At 36.8% G+C, this 24,903-nt stretch overlaps 1 protein-coding gene across 1 annotated transcript in view; it reads left to right on the top strand.

Moving 5' to 3' along the window:
- Positions 1-24,903, top strand: part of VWF (von Willebrand factor) — a 208,319-nt gene that overhangs the window by 132,018 nt on the left and 51,398 nt on the right. The window contains exons 28-35 of the mRNA XM_051962919.1: positions 1,143-2,518; positions 4,365-4,481; positions 4,594-4,734; positions 8,400-8,543; positions 10,740-10,904; positions 11,558-11,601; positions 12,392-12,569; positions 22,815-23,035. Coding sequence (XP_051818879.1) covers positions 1,143-2,518; positions 4,365-4,481; positions 4,594-4,734; positions 8,400-8,543; positions 10,740-10,904; positions 11,558-11,601; positions 12,392-12,569; positions 22,815-23,035 — 2,386 coding nt within the window. The remainder of the gene's footprint in view (positions 1-1,142; positions 2,519-4,364; positions 4,482-4,593; positions 4,735-8,399; positions 8,544-10,739; positions 10,905-11,557; positions 11,602-12,391; positions 12,570-22,814; positions 23,036-24,903) is intronic.

The following is a 24,903-nucleotide window of genomic DNA, read 5'->3' as shown; positions in this document are numbered from 1 at the left end:
GCATGTTTTTAATTAAGATGACACATGAGGAAAATAAATTAACTTTGAGTCACCATGTGTTATGAGTCCAAACACCAAATATACACATTGTTTTCTTTGCACATGGAAGAAATTAGGACTTTCCTCCCTGTAATTTAAAGTTTTTCTTTACTGTAGGAATACAAGTCATGATTTTCAGTCATGTCCGACTCTTTGTTACCCCATGGCCATATCATGACAATATTGTCCTTGAGATTTATTTGCCAAAGATACTAGAGTAGTTTACCATTTTCTTTTCCAGTGGATTAAGGCAAAAAAAAAAAAAGTTAAGTGACATGTCCAAGGACCCACAGTTAGAAAGATGGGAATTGAATTCAGGTCTTCCTGTTTCAAGGTACATTGCTTAATCCACCAAGCTACCTAGCTGTCTCACAAGTCATATAAGAATGTTTAATTAGGAAGGAAGGAAAGATTTATTAATTAAGCACCTACTACATGCCAGACCTGAGCATTGTACAAGTGTTGTCTTATTTGATTCTAATAACAACTCTTGGAGGTGGGTGGTATTATTATCACCATTTTACAAATGGGGAAACTGAGGCAGGCAGAGGTTAAATGACTTGCCCAAAACCACACAGCGACTAAATGTTTGAGGCTGAGTTTGAATTTAGATGTTTCTGACTTCAGGTTAAGCATTTTATCCACTGTGACATCTAGGTACCTCTATCTGATAGGTAATTGGTATCTATTTGTGGGGTTGGTGAATCATTAATGAGATATATGGTATGAAAGTTCAGATCAGATAAGCATATATGCAATGATTGAAATAGGGGACCAGAGATTTAGAATTCAAAAGAACCTTGGAAGCCATTGAATCTAATTATTTTATTTTACCATGTGGTAAGTAAGTAAGTAAAAAGTAAAGTAAGAATGAAAAAGATTAAGTGATCTGCCCTGACTCTAACTCAAATGCTTTTTCCACTTTCTACTTCTATAACAGAGACGTGGCTGTCTCTAATTTCAGGGATACATATGATTAAAAGTGTGTTCCTATTGTGAATAATTATGACAATTCCAATGATGACAAAGTGAGCTAGAGATCCCTCTTAGATTCTCCTGCATTTCCAACCCTTTCTGTCTCTCCTCCTCTTCCCCCCCCCCAGCCACTGTGATGGGGTGAACTTGACCTGTGAAGCCTGCCAGAAGCCAGGAGATCTGCAGCTGCCCACCTTCTTCACAACTGCTGCCCCGACCACAGCGTACTTGGAGGACACCCCCGAGCCTCCCTTACACAGCTTCTACTGCAGTAAGATGCTGGACTTGGCTTTCCTGCTGGACGGCTCCTCCAAGCTGTCCGAGGCTGAGTTTGGGGTGCTGAAGGGTTTTGTAGTCGATGTGATGGAGCGTTTGCACATCTCCCAGAAACGCATCCGTGTGGCTGTGGTGGAATACCATGATGGGACCCACTCCTACATTGATCTGAAAGACCGCAAGCGGCCCTCGGAGCTTCGGCGGATCGCTGGTTCTGTGAGATACGCCGGTAGCAAGGTGGCTTCCACCAGTGAGGTCCTGAAGTACACCCTCTTCCACATCTTTGGCAAAGTGGACCGCCCCGAGGCATCTCGGATTGCCTTGCTTCTGACGGCCAGTGAGGAGCCCCCTCCCATGGCCAGGAGCATAGTCCGCTATGTCCAGGGTCTGAAGAAGAAGAAGGCAATTGTGATCCCCGTGGGCTTAGGGCCCCATGCTAGCCTGAAGCAGATTCGGCTCATTGAGAAACAGGCACCAGAAAACAAAGCCTATTTGCTGAGTGGTGTGAATGAGCTGGAGCAAAGGCGGGATGAGATTCTGGGCTACCTCTGTGACTTGGTACCCGATATTCCTGTTACTTCCCTTCCCTCCCAGGTGGGACAGGTTACTAGGAGTCCAGAGCTCCTGGCCACTCCAACCCCTCTACATAGTAGCCACACGATTCTGGATGTAGTGTTTGTGCTAGAAGGCTCAGACAAAATTGGTGAAGCTAATTTCAACAAGAGCAAGGAATTCATAGAGCAGGTGATACAACGAATGGACGTGAGTCAACATAGCATCCACATTTCTATCTTACAATTCTCTTATGCAGTGAATGTGGAGTTCTCCTTCAATGAAACTCAATCTAAGAACTATATCCTGGAGAGAGTGCAGCAGATACGCTATCAGGGAGGCAACAAGACCAATACCGGGAAGGCCCTTGAATACCTTTCTGAGAATACCTTCTCTTCCACCCAAGGCATTCGGAAGCAAGCACCTCATCTCGTGTACATGGTAGTGGGCAATCCTGCCACTGATGAGATCAAACGTTTACCCCAGGACATTCAGTTGATCCCCATTGGTGTGGGTCCTCATGCTGACATCCATGAACTGGAGATGCTCAGCCGTCCCAATGCTCCAATCCTGATAAATGACTTTGAAAGACTCCCTTGGGAGGCTCCAGATTTGGTTCTGCAGAGGTGTTGCTCTGAGGAGGGACTGAGGCTACCCACACTACCACCAGCTCTGGGTAATATCTTTCTATTTTTGTAAGGGAAGAAATAGAGGAAACTGGGTTTAATTGATGCTCCAAGATTTAGAGCCAAGAATATCATTAATTTTGATGGGAGGGCCTGGGAATTGGAGAAAGATTTTGGTTTTTTCCTGACTTTATCACTGATTATTGCTATGACTTTGGGAAAGTTTCTTCTCCCTCTTCATCACTCAATTTCTACAACTCAGTCCTTCCACTCCTTCTAAAACAGGGAGACTCATTCCTGAACCCTCTTATTCTTCCAGAAGTATCTTAAAAGATACATGAGATCAGTTCAAATGTTTGACCTTTTTTGGGCAAAGTCCTAGAGAAATACAAAAAGTTATTCTTTCATTTTTATTTCATGGAGTAAGTTTTTTTCTCCTCTATAATCCCACTCTGATCTCTCACTGTGAATTTTTGAAGTCTGCTAGGGGATCCCTGGCTCTGGCTGATCAAACGCAGGACTTTCTATTTGTATGTGACTCTAGCCTGCATTTTCCAATAAATCCTCCATTTAGCCCCCTGGGATCCTTCCTTTTATCATTCTTTTACCATCTCAGTTGTGCCAATTTACCAAGCAGATTTTCTGTCATCTTTCAGAGATCAAGCTGAAATTATCTGCTATTGCAATGCAGCTCTTTTGTTTAAGTGGTTTGTATATAACGAAACTTGTCCAAGTTGAGTCACTTAAGCTTCTAAAATTATTAGCTTATTATTGCTCCTTTTTATATACTTCTGTTTATACTTACTAGACCCACATATATTTTTTAGAGGCAGTCAGAGTTAAGTCACTTGCCCAGGATCACCTAGCTAGTAAAGTGTCTGAGGTCAGATTTGAACTCAGACCCTCCTGATTCCAGAGATAGTGGCTTTATCCATTGCTCCACCTAGCTGCCCCCCAAGACTCATGGGCTTTTAAGTCATCTTGATCTACTGACTAGGTTACAATGGAAGGAACATTGGCTCTTAAGTCAAAGGACCTGGATTCCAATCCCTCCTCTGACACTGAAGATCTATGTGGCTTGGGGTAACCCGCCTAACTTCCTAGACCTCAGTTTCCTTATCTGTAAAACTAGGGGGTTGGTTTAGATTTCAAAGGTCTAAATCTGTGATCCCATGACCTCTTCTTGGGTCATTTCTTCATAGTAGAAAACAAAGTGATACCTTCATTTTATCCAAGAGCAGCTTCTTTACAACTTGGTGTAGATGATAATGATCTGTTCACACGGTGTCATCCCATTTATTATTACCATCACATTTTTATTAGTACAATAATGTATTTCTCATTGACTTTGCACTAAAAAAAGTGCTCAGAACTTGCAAACATGTTGCTCCAAGAATGTTTGAGTTGTCCATATCACATCTGAATTATTTTCTTTATTTTATTTATTTTCTTCTACATTGATGTGGTCACTCTCTATATTTTAATTCTATTTTCTTCAATCTGCCATTGTTCAAGCTGCCTTTTCAAATTTCCCTGAGTTACAATTGTCTGCCTGCCCCAATTCTGTCCTTTTCCCATACCTATATGCCTTTGTTTTAATCTATACCAGAATTGAAGTCTTCTGTTCCCCAAGGCAGTATTATCCAGCACTAGTGGCAATAGGAAGGGAATATGTCATCAGGAGACTTCTTCATGCCCTAAAGGCTAGAACACTCCTAAGTCTGAAAGATAATCTTTTTTTCTTCTTTCAAACCTAGCCTGGATACAGTATCCAAGAATAGAAATTACTGAATACAATATATGCTACAGTGCAGACAGACCATACAACCAGTGTTTGTCAAGTACTTGAGGACCACTTTCTTTGGACTAAGCGCCACAATGTACTCATCTTTACAGATTGCACACAGCCTTTGGACATAGTACTTCTCTTGGATGGATCCTCGAATGTCCCAGATTCTCATTTTGAAGAAATGAAGAATTTTGCCAAAGCCTTTATTAAGAAGGCTAATCTGGGTGAGTAGGGGTGAGGCGAGCTGAAAGAGGATGAAGGAGAAATTTGGATTTCTAGATGAACTGATCCCAACTGGTCTGGGGATGATCCAGTCTGTTCTTTGTTTCCTTTTAGGTCCTCGTGCCACTCAAATGTCAGTGCTTCAGTATGGAAGTATCACCACCATTGACATCCCATGGAATGTACCCCAGAATAAAGAATATCTACTGAGCCTTGTGGACCCCATGCAGCTTGAAGGGGGCCCCAGCCAGATAGGTAATGGGGTAGGAATGAAAAAGTCAGGAGACCTGGATTTCTGTTTCAGCTCTAATACTGGCTAGATGTATGATGATGGATAATTCTTTCAACCTCATGGGCTTCAATGTCCTCATTTATAAAATTAACTTGTAATGCCACATATTCTTTAAGATTCTTTATAATCTTTATATCTTATATAAAGTCTATAAATCTAAATTCTGTGATTAATCAGGCTAGCAATATGAGCATTCAAACACCATATTAGTAAGAAGTCATCACAAAAGGATTATTTGAGGCTGGGAATTTCTGAGCCTATCCCAACTCTCTTTGACTCAGAATGAATTTTTGAGAAAATAAATTCAGTTTTGGGCTTCTCTGTTCCTAACATATGATATTAATGAATAGTTTCCTTGTTTTCTGTTCTTGTATTCAACGGGACATATTCCAAGAGGGATGATGAATCAGTGTTTTTTAGTTCTGTCCCTGAGTTATTGGCTGAACTGAAACAACGGATGTGACCTACATGGGATTCAGTTTTCCAATCTGTAAAATGGAAAGAATACTCTCTGTTCTCAGAAAAAAATCACAACCCCCACCCCTGGAACATCTTAAAGGAAGGTAGTTTGATTGCCAAATGAAATATATCCAAGGAGGATAGGTATGAAAATTTCTTGGACAATCTTGAAAACAAAATGTACAGTAGTTTCATAACCAAGTAGACTGTATAGCGAAATTATGCTGTGATTGGGAGGCAGTGAGGGATAGGATATAGAGGAGAAAGGCAATGAGAAGTAGTAATATTGGAGGCTACCTATGTCTTGTATATACATACATACATGTATATATACACTATGCATGTTGTGTATATGTGTATATTGTGTATGTACATATATAGAAACACATATATATGTAGAGAGAAAGACTGAAAGAGAAAAAGAGAGAAAGAAAGAGAGGGAGAGAGTGGGGAGAGACAGAGAGAGATACATACACATGGAAAGAAATAGACACACACACACACACACACAGAGACAGAAAGAGAGAGAGAGAGACAGAGAGGCAGAGACAGAGATAGAGACAGACAGCGAGAGAGAGAGAGAGATAAAGAAAGAGAAAGAGAGAGAGAGACAAAGACAGAGACAGAGAGAGGGAGAGACAAAGACAGAGAGAGAGAGAGAGGAGAGAGAGAGAGAGAGAGAGAGAGAGAGAGAGAGAAAGAGAGAAAGAGAGAGAGAGAGAGAGAGAAAGAGAGAGAGAGAGAGAGACAGTGACACACACACAGAGAGACAGAGATAGAGATATTGGTAGGCTCCCAGCATTATTACCTCTTTCTGAAATATATACATATAAATGTATGCAAATGCACACCTATGTATATATGCATGTGTGTCTGCATACATATATATGTATGAAAGAATATTTATATAAAAGTATATGTATATGAAAGAAAACCACTTGAGAGTTACTCTGGTTATAATACCAGAAAAAGCCTGTATGAAGAATGGGCACTGCCGAACCCTAAATAGGCTGGATCTTTGAAGAAAGAGATTGAATCCACTTTTCTCTAAGTCACACTTTTATGGAAGATGGCACTGAGAGCTTTAATATTTTAACCGTGGTCTCAGGTTCAGCTAATGATCATGGGGAGGGATGTCCAGCTCTGCCCCAGGAGCTATGACTACCCGCTCTAGCTGGCTACAGATGTTGCTTACTTTTCTCACTGAGAGATCAGATAATAGTTTAGTCTTAAGTTAGGGAAGTTATACTGGAGAGAAACCTTATCAGTGTGAAGGATGTGGAAAAATGTTTAGCCAGAACCCACACCTTTCAATAATCAGAAAACTCATACTGGAGAGAAACCATTTTTGTGTAATGATTGTGGGAAAGGATTCAGCTATAGAACCTCACTATTTCATATCAGAGAATTCATACTGGAGAGAAACCCTTTGAGTATAGTGAAAAAAAAAAAACAACTTTCGTCATAGACCATCACTTATTAAACTTCAAATAATTCATACTGGAGAGAAACCTTTGGAATGTCTTAAATGTGGGCGAAGCTTTACCCACAGATCATCATTTATTAAACATCAAAGAATTCATAATGGAGAGAAAGCCTACTAGTGAAATGAATGAACAAAAGCTTTTAGCCAGGGAGGAAAACTAATAATAAATTGATTCTGTAGAATAAGCCTTTGATTATTGAAAGGGAAGCTTTTGTCATGGTTTTTGATTGACTTGTTTTCAGAGAGCTTGTGGTTTGGGGCAGTCTGATACAAGTACTTGTTTAGAATCAAAAAGACTTCAGTTCAAATCCTCTCTTGACACTTTCTAGCCATATGACCCTGAGCTAATCAAAATCTCTTTAAGCTTCAGTTTCCAAATCTGTAAAATAAAGATGATTGCATCTAACTCACTAGATTGTTGTGAAGATAAAAATGAGATAACATATGTAAAGCATTTTGCAGTTGTTAAGAGTGTTAGATAATTGTGAGGTGGTGAGAGACTACAAAAAGCCAAGACTATGGGATAGCCTTCTTCCCGAGAGAATTTATACTGGTGAAAAAGTTTCTATAAGTTTACTGAATGAGGTAAAGTCTTTTTTTTTTTTAAATTAAAGCTTTATTAAAAAAAAATAAAGTTAAGGACTGGGACAACTAAGCCCTATTGCTGAAACTAAGGTGGGACTTTGGACAAATAACTCATTTTCTTAGACTTCCCTGATTCAACCATTAAACTTGTCTAAAATAATTGAAAGAGAAAGCAGTTACTCATCTGAAGAAACTAAGGGCTTTTAGCCTAGAGAAGAGAAAACCTAAGCTATAACTTAAGCTATATTTGAAGCCCTTCACATAATAAGAGAGTTGTCATATGGAAGGGATGCTGCACTTGTTTGCCCCCAGAGATAGAGCAATAAGTTGAAATAATTGGTAGAAGTTAGAGAGAGGCAGATTTTAGCCCAACATAAGAAAAAGCTTCTTAATAGATAGAGTTTCCCCAACCGGAATATGTTGCTTTAGGAAGGAGTGATTTTCCTGGCACTAGAGGAGCTTGGTCAGGGCCAAAAAATCCCTTGGGGATATTTAATACAGGATTCCTGTTTCAAGTACAGTTTGGACTAGATGATTTCTGAAGTCTATTTCTAGTTTGACATTCTATGAGTCTGTGAAATCCTAGCTACTATAAGATCACACAAGAACCAAATAAATTGGATTCAGATACCATCACTGGGCATGGATTTTTACTGGAACTATGGACTTCTCCACAAAATGGAAGGGCACAGTGTTTTACACTAAGCACTATTTACACTAATAAATAATTTATGAACAGAATTAAAATTTAATTGAATTTGTATCAGGCATTCAGGGACTGAGGAATATTTATGAAGGGAGAAGAAATGAGATGTGGAGCTTGGAAAGAAGAGGAAAAATGATGGGTCATCTAGATATTTCCATTTGCAGAGTAGGCTGCTGGACCTAAAACGCATGTAAATTATTGGCATAAATTTTTAAAATCCACAGGATCAGTTCCTGGTATGTAGCAGGTACTTAATCAAAACTGGTTGATTAATTGGTTGAAACAAGTGCAGAAGTCATTATTTCTCATCCTCGGTACAGAAGTATTAGGACATGACATTTGTAATATTGCTACTAATATTGACTCTATGGGGTCTGCTTTTTTGTTCTCAGGGAATGCATTGAATTTTGCTGTCAGATATGTCACATCAGAAGTCCATGGTGCAAGGCCAGATGCTTCCAAGGTGATAATCATCTTGGTAACAGCTGTCGCTGTGGATTCTGTGGATTTAGCAGCTGATGCAGCCAGAGTCAGCCGTAAGTGTTCCTCTTTTGTTCTCTTCCCTCTAGGAAAGGTAGTAGTTTTTTTTTTTTTTTTTTCAGTTTGTAATATAGTCTTGAGCCATTTAAATTCGCTTAAAGTGAGACTAAGATATTCCTTTGATGGATCTTTTATCTGATTGGTGTAGGGTCTTTTTTCAAGGATGTGACCTATCCATACCTTCTTATTCTGTGTGACATCATTGGTCCTTCTGTAAATCTGCCACAGGAGCCTGTCCAACATGCTAGGGTTTCTAGATCTCTTGGTAAATGAATACCACCAATGATTATAAAGGTTTTATTTTCAAAACATATGCATATATAATTTTCAGCATTCACTCTTTCAAAACCTTGTGTTCCAATTTTTTTTTCTCCCTTCCTTTCCCCTATCCCCTCCCCTAGAAGAAAAATAATCCAATAAATGTTAAAAATGTGTAATTCTTCTATAGATATTTCTAGTGGAATATTCAGACTCAACCAGTGTTATACTTTGTTTCCATTAAGTGACTGCCCAGCATTCTTTTCTGAGGACTTCTGTATCCAACAATTTTCATTTGTGTTTTTTCTCCTGGATCTTTCTTCATGGTTAAGACTCTATAGCCTACTTATATCCATCACGTATCTCTCCATTGCTCCTTGAGGAGACCCTCCAACTTTAATTCTTTAGGAACTGTGGTATTCTATGATTCATAGATTTTACAATATTGGAAGAATAATGTTGGTCAAAAAGATGGGCCTTTGTTTTAAAGAAAACTTGTCATCATTAAAAGCACTTTGGCCATTTCTCAAGGGAACTGAGTTTGCTCTCTTTCTCCTATTCCATTCTGGGTCCAGTCCATTATCCACATAAGATGCACACACACAGTACACACATACATGTGTATTTATGAATACATACATCCCCATATATGTCAATATCTAGGTTATGTGTCCATTCAAGAGATATCTATATCAAACTATGTACAAAGCATGCATATATGTAGGTACAATATGTGTTACATGGACAAACTATTTCTATGGGTTATCTAAGTGCAAACCTTAATCTGGGCACTCAGCATTCTTTATCCTCCACTTGGGTTTTGCTGAAGTCTATAGTGAGAATGAAGATCATTTAGGGTTTTGAAATGTGCCAGTTCATTTTAGAGTTCAAGACTGGTATTCTATTCTGAGTGTCAGAGGACTTAGATCCTGGAAATTGCCCAACAATTAGATCTGGTTATTATTCAGTGTACATAAAAGTAGTTTTAGTCATTTTTCACTCATATTTGACTTTTCATGAACCCATTTGGGATTTTCTTGTGAAAGATACTGGAGTGGTTTGTCATTTCCTTTTCTAGCTTATTTTAGAGATGAGAAAACTGAGGCAAATGAGTTTCACAAGTAGTACCTTTCAGAGGGTAGATTTGAACTGGAAAATGAGTCTCCCTGACTCTAGGCTCAGTGATCTATGCATATGGCACAACCTAACTGCTCCAAAAAAAATATATTTGTGCCTCCCCTATGTCCATGTATATCTGTTCATTCTCATTCAGTCAGTAACTTGAGTATGTAGTTCATGTCTTCTAGGCCATACTAGGGAAATCCCTCTGGTTCCTATTTATATCTGGGGGACATCAGAGTAATATTTTTTCAACTGTCTCCCTCTTTTTAAGGCCATTCTTTGTTCATCATTACTGTGTGTTATCAATAACCAACACGATTAATTTACTGGACTATTTGATTTGATGGAATTGATAAAAGTATTCAAGTACTTCTGTCACATGTATTCTTGTTAGAAAGTCCTACTTGATTCCAAGTTTTCTAAGTTTGAGATAAGGGTTCTTTCTACTTTATTGTGCAATCATTCATATAGGAAATGCTTAAAAATGCATATGAAATTCAGTTAACTTTCCATCTCAAAGAGCTAGAAGGTTACTAATGAGAGAACAGAACTAATCCAAAACTCACTTCCAATACTTGTACCTTCATAGGAATTGTTACAATTAATAAATTGTAGAATGAAGATTTTTCTATTCTACCCTTGAAAAATAAAAGAATTGTGCCTGTAGAAAATAGGTTAAAAATAAACAAACAATACCCCCCCCCCCAAAAAAAAAAAACCAGTCTTTTTGGGACTCTACCATTCAACGCAAATTGTTTTCTAACTTTTCTCATCTCCCTTCATTCTATATTTTTTCTTCTTGCTCACTATAGGAGTGTCAGTATTCCCTATTGCAATTGGCCACCAATATGATAAATCCCAGATAAAGGCTTTGGCAGGGACAGCTTCCTCCTCCAACATCATGGAACTCCAGCGGATTGAAGACCTCACCACTATGATCACCTTGGACAACACATTTATGTACAAATTATGTTCTGGTAAGTCCATTTTGACACTTCCAGCATCATAAAGACTATAGAAGTTAGAGTTGGATATATAAGAAATTGTTGAGTCTACCCCCAGCATTTTACTGGAAACTGATATCCAGAGAAGTCAAAAGATCTAGCTTCTAGAAGGGATCCTGGAGGTTATTGAGTCCTATCTCTTCAGATCATAGATGAGGAAGCTACAGCCCAGAGAAATTTCACAAGGTCACACAACAAACAGGTCATGTTTATTAATTACTGCCTTATGCTATTCCCCAAGAATCAACTAATAAGGCCATTTAAGAGATGGGGAAGGTAATGGTGGGGTTACCAATGGATGTGTATTTACATTCAGGTCTCTTGTAACTCACAGTTTTACCCAGCTGTGTCCAGTTCAGATATCTGAAAATGATGAAACAAGTGTTTTTAATCTGAGTTCTTTGACTTTGGTTTAAATTTTTTTTTTTTATAAATCTATATTTCTATATAGTTGGTTTCCTTTTATAATCCTCTATAGTTGATTTTATTTGTTTTAAAGCATTATTCTTAGAAGAGTTTACTAAACTGTCAAAGAAATCCATATTTAAAAAAATGTTAAGAACATTTTCCATACGGAGAATTATTATATGGTGATGGGTTGTGATCTTGCATTGTTTTTGTTTCAGGTTTCTCCAAAATCTGTTTAGATGAAGATGGGAATAAAAAGAGAGTAAGTGCTTTCTGGTTGACTTTGAGGAATATATTGTGATTTTGTATTCAGAGACATTATTTGTACTGGGAAGCTTTTCAAGTAGCTCTTAACTCAAATCTTTCCCTTATTCTTTCTCACCAATGTTTGCTCCTTGGATCCATGGTTCTGTGACTTGGCCCCTATTTCTCTCTTGCTTTCCCAGGTATCCCGTCCTAAGTTTTTTGGTCCCATACTCAGTTCATGGTCTCCATTATCTGAATAGTGGTTAGCCAGACCTGCTAGCCAGGGTCCAAGTAGGTTAACTACTTGTTCCAACACTGGCACTCTCTTAGTTCAGGTTTGATATTGGGATGAAATGAGGTATTCACAAATCATTAAACATTTAACAAAAGGAGGTTTACTCTGCCCATGGGACAACAAGGATGTATAACACTGATACATCTATGGATATAGCCCCTCGCATCCCTTTATGAAAAATGTCTGGTCAGCTTGACAGAGTGTGGTCGGTGTAAGGTATGGTGATTTGTATGGTCTTCAGAGATCCACCAAGTCCTAGGGAGGGTGCCTGTGGCTGAGACATATTTGCACATTTAGGGGACCAGGAAACTGCCTCGAAGAAAATGAGCCAGTCAGATCTTGGGGATAGCTTTGTCTCCTTTTAGGGAAAGATAATGTTGAAGGATTAGGGCAGGAAGGGGAGACTGAACTTTGCTTGTGAGTTTTGGGGAAAGACTGGTAAATAGCAGTTCTATTAAAACAGCCCTTACTTTCTGCCTTTGTCTGAATATGGTTCTCTTTTTCCACACAGCCTGGGGATAGGTGGATGTTGGCTGATAAGTGCCATACTGTAACCTGCCTACCAGATGGCCAGACCATGATGGAGAGTCATAGAGTCAATTGTGAAAATGGACCCAAACCCACATGCCCTAACAGCCAGCCTGCTGTGAAGGTAGAGGAGACCTGTGGTTGTCGATGGACCTGCCCCTGTGAGTCTATTCTTTATGTTTTTTCATCCACTTCTGGTCATCTAAAAAGGCAACTTATTTATTTGCTTACTTATTGTTTTATTTAATTATTCCTTTTTAAATTTAAATTTTACTTTTTGGATTTTTAATAATAGCTTTTTATTTTCAAAATACATGGAAAGATAGTTTTCAACATTCACCCTCACAAAACCTTGTGTTCCAAATTTCCCTGCACGCCCTCCCCTAGATAGCAAGTAATCCAATATATGTTAAAAATGTGCAGTTCTTTTACACATATTTCCACATTTATCATATTACACAAGAAAAATCAAATCAAAAAGGAAAAAAAAAGAAAGAGAAAAAAAGCAAGCAAACAACAAAAAAAGTGAAGATACTTTGTGATCCACATTCAGTCCCTAACAGTCCTCTCTCTGGATGCAGATGACTCTCCATCACAAGTCTATTGAATTGAAATGGCCATTTTAAAAGCAATTTTACAAATAGGCTAAAAAATCTATTGCTAGTCCAGAATAATGTTCTTTTCCTCACCTACATTCATCATTCCACCATGAATATTCACCACAATAGTGTTTGAAGGGTTTGTTTATGGCAAGACTCATTGAGGGTTCTTATCCCCTCTTTTCCTTTGGAAAGACATGGTTTTGTATAAAGGAAAGAGTAGTGAGCTTGGAGTTTAGAAACCTGGGTTTGATCTCAGCTATGCCATAATATGACTATGGGTAGGTCACTTCAGCTATTTATTCTTCAGCTGTAAAATCACAGAATTGGACCTGAACTCTAAATACTTTCCTTGGAGTTTTTAATCCTTTGATCTGACTCAATATAACAGCTCTATGGTCCCTTTCCAGCTTATGTCCAAAGGAGGTGAAGGAAAAGCCAATATAAAGCGTGGTTGTTGTCAAGGTAGCCTCACTGTGCCTCATTAAAAGGGGCACAGAAGACCCTAGGCTTGAGGATGCAGTACTGGATGCTGTTTGACCAGGAAAAGTACCATCTATATGCCAAAGGGATACTACATGGTTAGATTGATACTGGGAAGAGAAAGAACTGGAGAGAGGGAGAAGAGAAAATAGCTCCCGAGGAAGGAAATGTCTCCATCCCCATCCCTGCTTTGGAATTCCCTTCTACTTTACCTCTAAGGCCTAGAATCCCTGTATTCCTTCAAGATGCAAAATGAGCACCACCTTCTACTTGAAACCATTGCTGATTCCCCTCAACTCACTACTGCTAGCATCTTTCTTTCCAAACTACTTTGTATTGAACTAATTGGTATGTGTACTTTTTATATTTTCTGTATAGAGATGCACACACACATACATATACATACATACATATATATATATATATATACACACATATATATGTGATGGTTCTCTATTAGGATATAAACTTCTTCAGAAAAAGGAATATTTTAATCTTTGTAGTTATATCTATAGTACCTAGCATAGTCTCTGCCAAATAATAGGAACTCAACAAATGCTTGTAGATAGAAGAATAAAGAGATAGATTACTGGTACAGGACATTTTTTTTTGATAGACCAAGGGCAAAACATCATGAGCTAATTTGAAAGGCTCCCTTATCTCACTGATAAAAGTTTTTTTTGGTAGTAGATTGTTGGAAAGTGACATAATTTCATATTCTAGAAATGGAAAGAGCTTTGAAAATCTTGCCTTGTAAAGGCCTGGATACTCATGTTACTACAAACTGCAGTGTTTCTTTCATACTTCTTCAAAATTCATATATTCTTCACTGAATAATAAATTTTTCATGAACCCTCTAGGCCTGCATTCATATCTCAGGCCCTTGAAGGGGTTTGGATTGTGTCTAGAGTCACAAAATCATTGATCTATTACCTAAAGTATTGGAGTGTAAGCAACATTATGAAGGAAGATAAATCAGCAGTGTCCAGTTTTGCTGAGAACATTAATGAAATAGATGGAATGGGATCAACAGATCAGTGCATTTTCCTACCCAAGAAGGGGGTAGGGGATGGGGGCCTCCAGCAGGTGGAGAGAGGAAGGAGAGTGTAATGTGAGAGTAAATCCTTGGGAATCTAGATTATTTAAATGAATTTACTATAAGATATGCAATAAATTTTTGTTTTTCAGTCATTTCAGAGATGTTCTGATTTTTGTGATTCCCTTTGGGGTTTTCTTGGCAAAGATAATGGAGTAGTCTGCCATTTCCTTCCTTAGCTCATTTTAGAGATGAGGAAACTGAGGCAGAGTGAAGTGATTTGACCAGGAGCTGGATATGAATTCGTGAAGATGAGTCTTCCTGTTATAGGAGATTATAAAAAGAAAATTTTGTCCCCATATTGTGGGACACTGAGCAAAACTCAAGATTTGGGGGCAAAGTCATTGCTTCCTTACTCCTCTCAAGTTCCTTTGCTCATTCTTCCCAATCTTCTTCCTCCATTTGCCTTGTAACTTTAAGGTTACAACCTTTTATCTTGGACAAATTGTGGGTGAGGAAATCATGAAACTGGTGTGTGTGTGTGTGTGTGTGTGTGTGTGTGTGTGTGTGTGTGTGTCCCCTTTCAGAATCCCTCTAAATTGAGCCCTCATTCCTTCAAAGAGTATATATGTATATGTGTGCGTGTGTGTGTGTGTGTGTGTGTGTGTGTGTGTGTGTGTGTAAATGTGGGGGCACTTCCCACTTGTTTTCTAAAATTTGGGTATTAGTTAGACGCCTACACCCTTGTAAAAGCAGGGGAAAGGGGATATGGACTCTCAGTATTAAAACATGTCCTAGGATTAGGGAAAAAGCGGTCAGAGGCATGATGGTTTTTTAAATAATAGCTTTTTATTTTTCCAATTACATGCTAAGATAGTTTTCAACATTCACCTTTGCAAAATCATGTGCTCCAATTTTTTTCTTCCTCCTTTCCTACTCCTCTCTCCTCCAGACAGCTAGGAATCCATTATATGTTAAAGATGTGCAATTCTTCTAAACATATTTCCATTTTCACTATGCAATGAAAAAATAATTTGATCAAAAGGGGGAAAAAACTTGAGAAAGAAAACAAACAAATACCATCACCAAAAAAAGTGAAAATACTATGCTTTGATCCACATTCAGTCTCCATAGTTCTTTCTCTGGATTCAAATGGCTCTTTTTTGCATTATAAAAGTCTATTGAAATTGAGGCATGATGATTAGGACAGAGTAGAGGGGAGAATTAGGGATAGACAGTTGAATATATTTCCATTCTGATGCATATACAAACACTAACAAAGAGTGGAATGGGTAGAAATAATGGATTCTCCCTCATTAGCAGTTTTTCAAGCAAAGTCTATATTTTGACTTCTTAGGTAGGTTATAAGGAAGATTTTCATTCAGGGATGGATTGAATTGGATGGCCTCCAAGATCCCTGACAATTCTTAGGATTCTATCATCCTATAACTACAATATTTCTATGGTAGTAATTTGAATATTTTGTTTAAGAACACTGGATTTGGAGTCAGAGGACATAACTTCAAATCCTGACATTTACTTCAGAATTATACTGTCAAGAAAATGTTTGGCAAGTTGGAATATACCAAGGAATATTAGAATCACAGTGGACTTCTCAAGAAAGACAAAGAATGATTAGAGAAATTATAACATGACATGAAATTAATAAGCAAAGACCATGAATCTAGAATTATCTACCCAGGAAAATGGTGTAATCTCTCTCCCAAGGACATTGTCAAAGAAATTTGACAGAGCAGGAATGCAAACATGAAATTATTATTAAGTCATTACTAAGAATTCCCCAAGTGTCTGTTTTTTGACATTGGAAGGCTTTTTGAGTAGCCATGTATGCAAGATGTGGGGAAGCCACTGGGAGAGAAAGAGAAGGAGGAAGATTTCTCTCATTTCTGGACACGCTAGTCCTCCATGTCTCTCTTGCTAACCCAGCATGGAATTAGGAGGACTTAATATTGCTTTAGAATTAGTCAAAAGAAAATGATCAAATGATTAATAGAGTTAATTCAGTTAAAAATATTTGGGAATAATGAAAAAGCTAAGTTGAAGGATACAACAGAGATAAGAAACAATATAAGATATCCTAAAAGATAACTTCAAATAGATAAATGACAGATTTAAGAAATTTAAACGAAACTCAACACTAGTAATACAATTAAAAGAACAGTTAAAGGGGAATTTTTAGAAATTTAACAAATAATGGGAAAATTGAAGCTACATTTTGAAGATGGTAAAAATATTTGGAGAAAATGATGAAAAAAAAGTACTATTAAGGAGACCATAATAGCAAACCTGAAAAAAACAAACAGGAGTAAATAACAATGTATTTCCTATAAGTGAAAAACAAAATTGCAGACAATATAAAAGCTGCCTCAGGAAATAAATGCTAAGAGACTGGAAAATATGCAGCATATTTTCAAAATGCAGGTCAAAATGCAGCACTCCTAGGGTTATTGACATCCAGGGGGAAAAAATGAAACATGAGCATTGTATTTCAGGAAAAAAAATAATTTTCTAAAATTATGAAAAGCACATAACACACTGTATAAATGTATATATATATATATAATTACATACATAAAAACATGTATTTATATATACATATATAGAGACAGAAAGAAAGAAATGAAAATAATCTATATTACAAATTCCTAATAAAGAAGCTTTTTACCAATTCAGATGGCTAGCTATTCTGCCATTTAAAGTCTTACAAAATGGCCTGGGGCACTGAGAAGTTGAGACTTGCTCATGGAAGCATAGTCTATATGTATGAGAGCAGAGACTTGAACCCATGACTTTCCTGGCTAAAAGAATTCATAGGATTGACATAAGAAAATAAAATACACACCCAATTTAGCTCTTCTAAGTACATTATATCTAAACTATATATATATATGTAAAGATAGATATTTCAAGAAAGCATATATAATAATAGAAGAGATTATATTCATGATTGTCCATCTTTGCTTCCTTGTAGGTTATTCTTTTGTTTTCCGCTATGTAATTTCACTTTATTTTTTTCTTTTCCTTTTTCATCCCCCCTCAGGCTACAGTTAAATTTTTTTTTAATATTATAAAAATATCTATTTGAAGTCATGATCTAATATTATACACAGTGGAGAAACACTAGAAACATTTCCACTGAAAACAGATGTATCTCATCAATCTGATCTGACATAGTCTTTTTTAAAAATTTATTTTTATTTTTATTTTTAATAACTTTTTATTGACAGAACCCATGCCAAGGTAATTTTTTACAGCATTATCCCTTGCACTCACTTCTGTTCTGATTTTTCCCCTCCTTCCCTCCACCCCCTCCCTCAGATAGCAAGCAGTCCTTTACATGTTAAATAGGTTACAGTATATCCTAGATACAATGTGTGCAGAACCAAACAGTTCTCTTGTTGCACAGGGAGAATTCGATTCAGAAGGTATAAATAACCTGGGAAGAAAAACAAAAATGCAAGCAGTTTATATTCATTTCCCAGTGTTCTTTCTTTGGGTGTAGCTGCTTCTGTCCATCCTTGATCCTAATTGAAACGAATTAGCTCTCTTTATCGAAGAGATCCACCTCCATCAGAATCCATCCTCAAACAGTATCGTTGTTGAGGTATATAATGATCTCGTGGTTCTGCTCATTTCACTTAGCATCAGTTCATGTAAGTCTCGCCAGTCCTCCCTGTATTCATCCTGCTGGTCATTCCTTACAGAACAATAATATTCCATAACATTCATATACCACAATTTACCCAGCCATTCTCCAATTGATGGGCATCCATTCAATTTCCAGTTTCTAACCACTACAAACTGGGCTGCCACAAACATTTTGGCACATACAGGTCCTTTTCCCTTCTTTAATATCTCTTTGGGGTATAAGCCCAGTGGAAACACTGCTGGATCAAAGGATATACACAGTTTGATAACTTTTTGAGCATAGTTCCAAATTGCTCTCCAGAATGGCTGGATGTGTTCACAATTCCACCAACAATGCATCAGTTGTACAAAAACTTTTAAACTTAATATAACAAAATTATCTATTTTGTGATCAATAATGATCTCTAATTCTTCTTTGGTAATAAATTCCTTTTTATTTCACAGGTCTTTCACAGGTAAACTATCCTATGTTTTTCTAATTTATTTATAATATCATTCTTTATGTCTAGGTCATGAACCCATTTTGATCTTATCTTGGTATATGGTATTAGGTGTGGGTCAATGCCTAGTTTCTGCCATACTGGTTTCCAAATTTCCCAGCAGTTTTTGTCAATTAATGAATCCTTATCCCAAAAGCTGGGGTCTTTGGGTTTGTCAAACATTAGATTACTATATTCATTGACTATTTTGTTCTGTGAACCTAACCTATTCCACTGACCAACTGCTCTATTTCTTAGCCAGTACCAAATGGTTTTGATGACCACTGCCTTATAATATAGTTTTAGATCTGGCACAGCTAGGCCCCTTTCGTTTGTTCTTCTTCTTCTTTTTTTATTAATTCCCTTGAAATTCCTGACTTTTTGTTTTTCCATATGAATTTTATTGTTATTTTTTTAGGTCAGTAAAATAGTTTCTTGGGAGTCTGATTGGTATAGCACTAAATAAATAGATTAGTTTAGGTAGTATTGTCATCTTTATTATATTTGCTCGATCTATCCAAGAGCACTTGATATTTTTCCAATTGTTTACATCTGACTTTATTTGTGTGGAAAGTGTTTTGTAGTTTTCTCATAGTTTCTGATTTTTCTTTGGTAGATAGATTCCCAAATATTTTATACTATTGACAGTTGTTTTAAATGGAATTTCTCTTTGTATATCTTACTGTTGAAACCCAAAACACTCAAGAAAAAAAATTAAAATGGTGAATGACTGGAGTAAAATTTCTAGTTAGAGAATCAATCTTCAAAATCATCTGCATTTTATATACTACTATAAAAATTAAGGAAAAAAAACTGGTTGATACATACTATTTATAATGACAACAAATGAGGGAGTTTGACAGTTATAGTGTCAGAAAGACCTGAGTTCAAATATGCCCTCAGACACTGGGCAAGTAATTTAATCTCTGTTTATCTTAATGCACTGGAGAAGGAAATGGCAATGCTCAGTCATTTTAATTGTGTCTGACTTTTTGTGACCCCCATTTGGTTTTCTTAGTAGCGATACTGAAGTCATTTGCCATCTCTTTCTCTAGCTCATTTTATAGATAAGGATCCGAGGGCAAACAGTGTTGAATAACTTGTCCAAAATCACAGAAATACTGAGTGTCTGGGGCCAGATTTGAACTCAGGCTTGGTGCTCTATCCATTGTGTCATCTACCTGCCCTCCAATATCTTTGCCAAAAAAGCCCATGCAAAGTATCGGCATACTATGGTCCACAGAATCATGTAGAGTCAGACATGATTAAATAATTAAACAGCAACAACAAAATTCAAAATATGGGTATTAGCTCATTAAGACTATATAAGGACAATTTCAAAATGATCTTTAACAAAAATAAAGGAAAAATGGAAGAACATATGGACTTATGGTTTGGACAAGCAAAAATAGTAAAAATATGTTCATTTTCTAATACTTTGCAAATTAATTTGTGGGCTTGCTATAATAGCAGACGGAATACTAATAGGTTACCCCCTAGATTAAAATCATGTTTCAGTAATGCCTTACTGGATCTGTAACCTCATCAATGTGACTATTTCCCCTCCCCCAGTGAGACATATCATTGTGTTATAGTGACATAAAAAAAAATAAAACAAGTTAAAACTATGAAGTATTAGAAATATTTAGAAAGGGATAAAGACAAAGCAAACATATCATATTGATTTTTTAAAAAGATTTATTTGATTAAATAGGTAGTATTAAAGTATTTTTTCTTCTATATTAGTTAAGATGTTAATGGTTCAAATTTAGGTTTTGGTTATAGTTTTTTCCAGGTAAGGCTTGATTATTAGTTAATTGGTATTTGTGGTGTATATTGGATATTTAATACTTGTGTATAATCAAATGGTTCTGCATTCTCATTGACTTGAGAGTTCCCTCCAGTGATGCAGAAGTCATCCTGTACCTAACCTTCCTATGCAGTTCTTGTCCATTTTCTCTCATAAATTCACCATGGGGTCCATCCAAAATGATAGAGGCCCCTCTCACTTTGTCTTGATAATAGCAAAGTTACCGGTAGTGTTAATTGTTTATCCACTGGTGTCCTTCACTCTTGCCATGTAACCAGTGTGTGTTTGTCTTCTATTATACTTTTCCTTGACAAAAATCTTTTGAACCTTGTTTTTTTGAAGTTCCTCATTGATTATCCTATGGCAGCTACCTGCTACAATGGATAGAGTGTCTGACCTGGAGTCAGGAAGACTTCTCTTCCTGAATTCTAACTTAGTCTCAATCACTTACTAGCTGTGTGACCTTGGGCATACATTCTCTTATTCCTCATTGATCTTTGTTCTGTCTGTCTCAGATATACACATTACTGGGCAAGCTCTAGATTTTTCAGTCAAATGTATATCATAATCTTTGCAATAGAGTTTAAAATTAATTAATTAACATTAATAAATTCTATTATCAAACATTAAGTTTTCAAAAATATGTGTTCTAATCTGCATTTAGTTAATAACATCTTATAAAAGTGATATTGCATGGAAAGTGATGTTACTGTGTTGGGGATGCTATTATCCTATGTGTTGTTTTTTTTTTTCTCTAAAAATTTTCATTTGACAGTGTGGACATGGTATTTGTTATTTAAGTAAAAACCTGAGCTTTTTCTTTTTTTGAATGATTTATGGTTGTACTTGTTTCAGCGTAAGAATTTTCACAGAATCATTTTTCTCTAGCTTCATGATAATTAAAACTCGCAAATGGTACTTTAATTGGAATTTTTAGAATTTATTGATTATTGTAAATGAAGGTGAAGGAAAGAGTGCTGAGACTTGACTATTTATTTTGGCTCCAGAAACATGCCTTGTTACGAGATCTCTTAAGGTATTAAGTCAAAATTACTACTGGTACTATGAGTCATCTGGCAGCCAATATACTACATTTGTCTTTTGTTGAACTCTCCTCAGAATGAGCTCATGCTTACTTATAATGTCAATGATCCATGATACCTCTGGAACCTGATTTTGCTTCTTAAGCCAAGGCATCCCTGTAGAGTGAATTGTTCACTTTGTACATTTTAATTTGGAGGGGGTAGGTAATGAAACGTACTTCTCTTTAGCAGTGTACTCTGCTTTCAAACTGGCTTCAAAAAGTCTTGAAAGGCCATTAAAACCCTTTAATTGGGCTTAGGATGCCATTAATTAACTGTGAGACTTTATCTTCATTGAGCCTCAGCTTCTTTTTTTTCCCCAATAATACTTTATTTTTTCCAAATACATGCAAAAAACATTCACCTCTGCAAAACAAATTCTCCCTCCTTCTGTTCCTCCCCCTTCTAAGACAACAATAGGTTAAACATGTGCAATTCTTCTAAATTTGTCATGCCGCACAAGAAAAATCAGATCAAAAGAGGAAAAAAAAACCACACGAAATTTAAAAAAAGACAAATGAATAAACAGCAACAACAAAAAAGTGAAAATACTGTGATCCACATTTAGTCTCCATAGTTCTTTGTCTGGATATGGACGGCATTTTCCATCCCAAGGCTATTGGAATTTAGACTTCAGTTTCTTAATGTAGAAATTGGAATAAATGATCTGCGACAGTCTATTTATCTGTGTTTCATGTTACAGGAACGTGAGTGATTTGGTAACTCCATATAACAGACAGGCCTTGGAATTTAAGTCATCAAATTTAGAATTAGTAGAGATTTTTAGAAATCAAATAGTCCAACCTGTGGGCAAGTAGGTGGTGCAGTGATTTCAAAACCAGCTTTAGACACTTACTAGCTGTGTAACCCTAGACAAGTCCTTTAACACTGTGTGCCTCAGTTTCCTGATCTGTAAAAATGAACTGGAGAAGGAAATGACCAGTCACTCTAGTATCTTTGTCAAGAAAACCTCAAACAGGATCATGAAGAATTGAACATAACTTAAAAACCACTGAACAAGAACAGTCCAACCTACAATCTATGGTTGAATAAAGTAATATTCAGAGATTAAATAATTTACTCAAGGTCACATAAGCAGTAATTAGCAGAACCAATACCCCAATAGAAGTCCTCTGACTCCAAGTAAAACTTACTCTTCTTCTCATACCAGGATAATAATAATTCTGTTATTCAATCTTCAATAATTCTGTTAATCTCATTGTCTTTCTTCTTTCTCATTCTGCCTAGGCGTATGCATGGGAAGCTCAACCCGGCACATTGTGACTTTTGATGGTCAGGACTTCAAGCTGACTGGCACCTGTTCCTATGTTCTGTTTGATAGTAAAGAGCAAGATCTGGAGATCAACCTTCAAAATGGGGCCTGTAACCCTGGGATGAAACCCACCTGTATGAAGTCCATCGAAGTTAAACACAGGGGACTGTCTGTCCATCTCCACAGTGACATGGAGGTGAGGGATGAAAGGGGGCCTTTGGGTCAGGACAGAAATGGAGGCTCTGGACCTAACCCAATGGGTTGTGCTGACAAGGTGTTCTTCAGGGTGATTCCCTATCCTGCATGTTTGACAAAATAGTTTTCTCTTGTGCTTTATTTCTCCCCTTTACACCAAATATATTTATTTATTTATATTATTATAACTTTTTATTTACAAGATATATGCATGGGTAATTTTTCAGCATTGACTCTTGCAAAACCTTTTGTTCCAACTTTTCCCCTCCTTCCCTCCACCCCTTCCCCCAGATGGCAGGTAGATCAATACATGTTAAATATGTTAAAATATATATTAAATACAATATATGTATCCATGTCCATACAGTCATTTTGCTGCACAAGAAGAATTGAACTTAGAAATAAAACAAAATTAACCTGAGAAGGAAATAAAAAATGCAAGTGTACAAAAACAGAGGGATTGGAAATGCTATGTTGTGGTTCACACTCATTTCCCAGAGTTCTTTCGCTGCGTGTAGCTGGTTCTCTTCATTATTGAACAAATGGAACTGATTTGGTTCATCTCATTGTTGAGATGATATTTAATATTTAAATGATATATTTAATGAACTGATATAACATGAAAAGAAGTAACAGTGTGGCCCCCAATAAACCTGGGGTACAGTTGCCCACTAGTACCTACAATATCACTGAGAAGCATGGGAACACACAGAATAAACTACTTTATTGTTATTGTTTATTCAAAATATTCATCCCTTAGGGGATAGTTGTTTCATCTGTGTCCATCTTATCATGATTCCATTTAGAGTTTTCTTGGCAAAGATACAGAAATGATGAAGATTTTTCTTCAGCTCATTTTACAGATGAGAAAACTGAGACAAACAGGATTAAGTGACTTGTCTAGGGTCATAACACTAGTAAGGCCAGATTTGAACTCAGGAAAATGAGTCTAACTCCAGCATTCTGCACTATGGTGCTATACAGCTAGTAAATTAATAAAGTGACAAATATGTGAGGAACATGTGGCTAATATAACTCATATTTCTAGCCCTGCTGAATCCCAATGTCTTTTCTCTTCTCAGGCTGTTCTCATATTCTCCCTCTAGCTTCCATCGGTGCTTTTTGGGTTGAACTATTTTATTTCTTATTGTGTCCAAATAGGTGAATGGAGTGTGAGAACTAGAATTAGGAAGCTCTGACTTCAAATCCTGTCTCAGACACTTTACTAGCTGAGTGACCCAGGGCAAGTCAATTAATTAATCAATCCATATTTATTAAGCATCTATTATGTGCCAGGTCACTTAACAGTCTGATTGCCTTGATTTCTTCGTCAATGAAATATAGTAATAACACCTAATTCATAGGGTTTATTGTAAGGATTAAATGAATTAACATATGTAAAATGCTTTTCATATCTTAAAGCACCATAGAAATGCTAGTTATTATCATTATTATTAGGAAAGCAATATTTTTCGTGCAAGATGGCTTTGAGCCCTTTTCTTAGGGAACAACGTACTTTAGGAATGGAATAAAAAGTTCTGGGTCCTGATACCCCTGAAAATTATCTGTGGGTACTAAGAATTGTAAGATCCCCCCCCCCAATTTTCTCTGAGGGAGCTTGTCCCTATTCTGTTTAAAATAAAGCACAAGGGTGGAAAACCCCTGGTTTACATTCACACTCAGTATTCCAAGTCATTTCCTTTCAGGTAGAATGCTTTTTTCTTTCTTTTCCAAATATTTTAAAAGTCTTGTTGTCCTATCAGTTGTTGTTGGTAAATAGGATTTTAAGTTAAGTGCAATGAGGAGAAAAGACCCTGTTACTTTGTAGCATCAAGCTCTGACAGAATCCTTACTGGTTGACACATCTTA

This window comes from Antechinus flavipes, chromosome 5 (genome assembly GCF_016432865.1).
Source record: "Antechinus flavipes isolate AdamAnt ecotype Samford, QLD, Australia chromosome 5, AdamAnt_v2, whole genome shotgun sequence".
NCBI lineage: Eukaryota > Metazoa > Chordata > Mammalia > Dasyuromorphia > Dasyuridae > Antechinus > Antechinus flavipes.
Note: the sequence above shows the minus strand (reverse complement) of the source record. Positions and strands in the feature narration are given on the sequence as shown.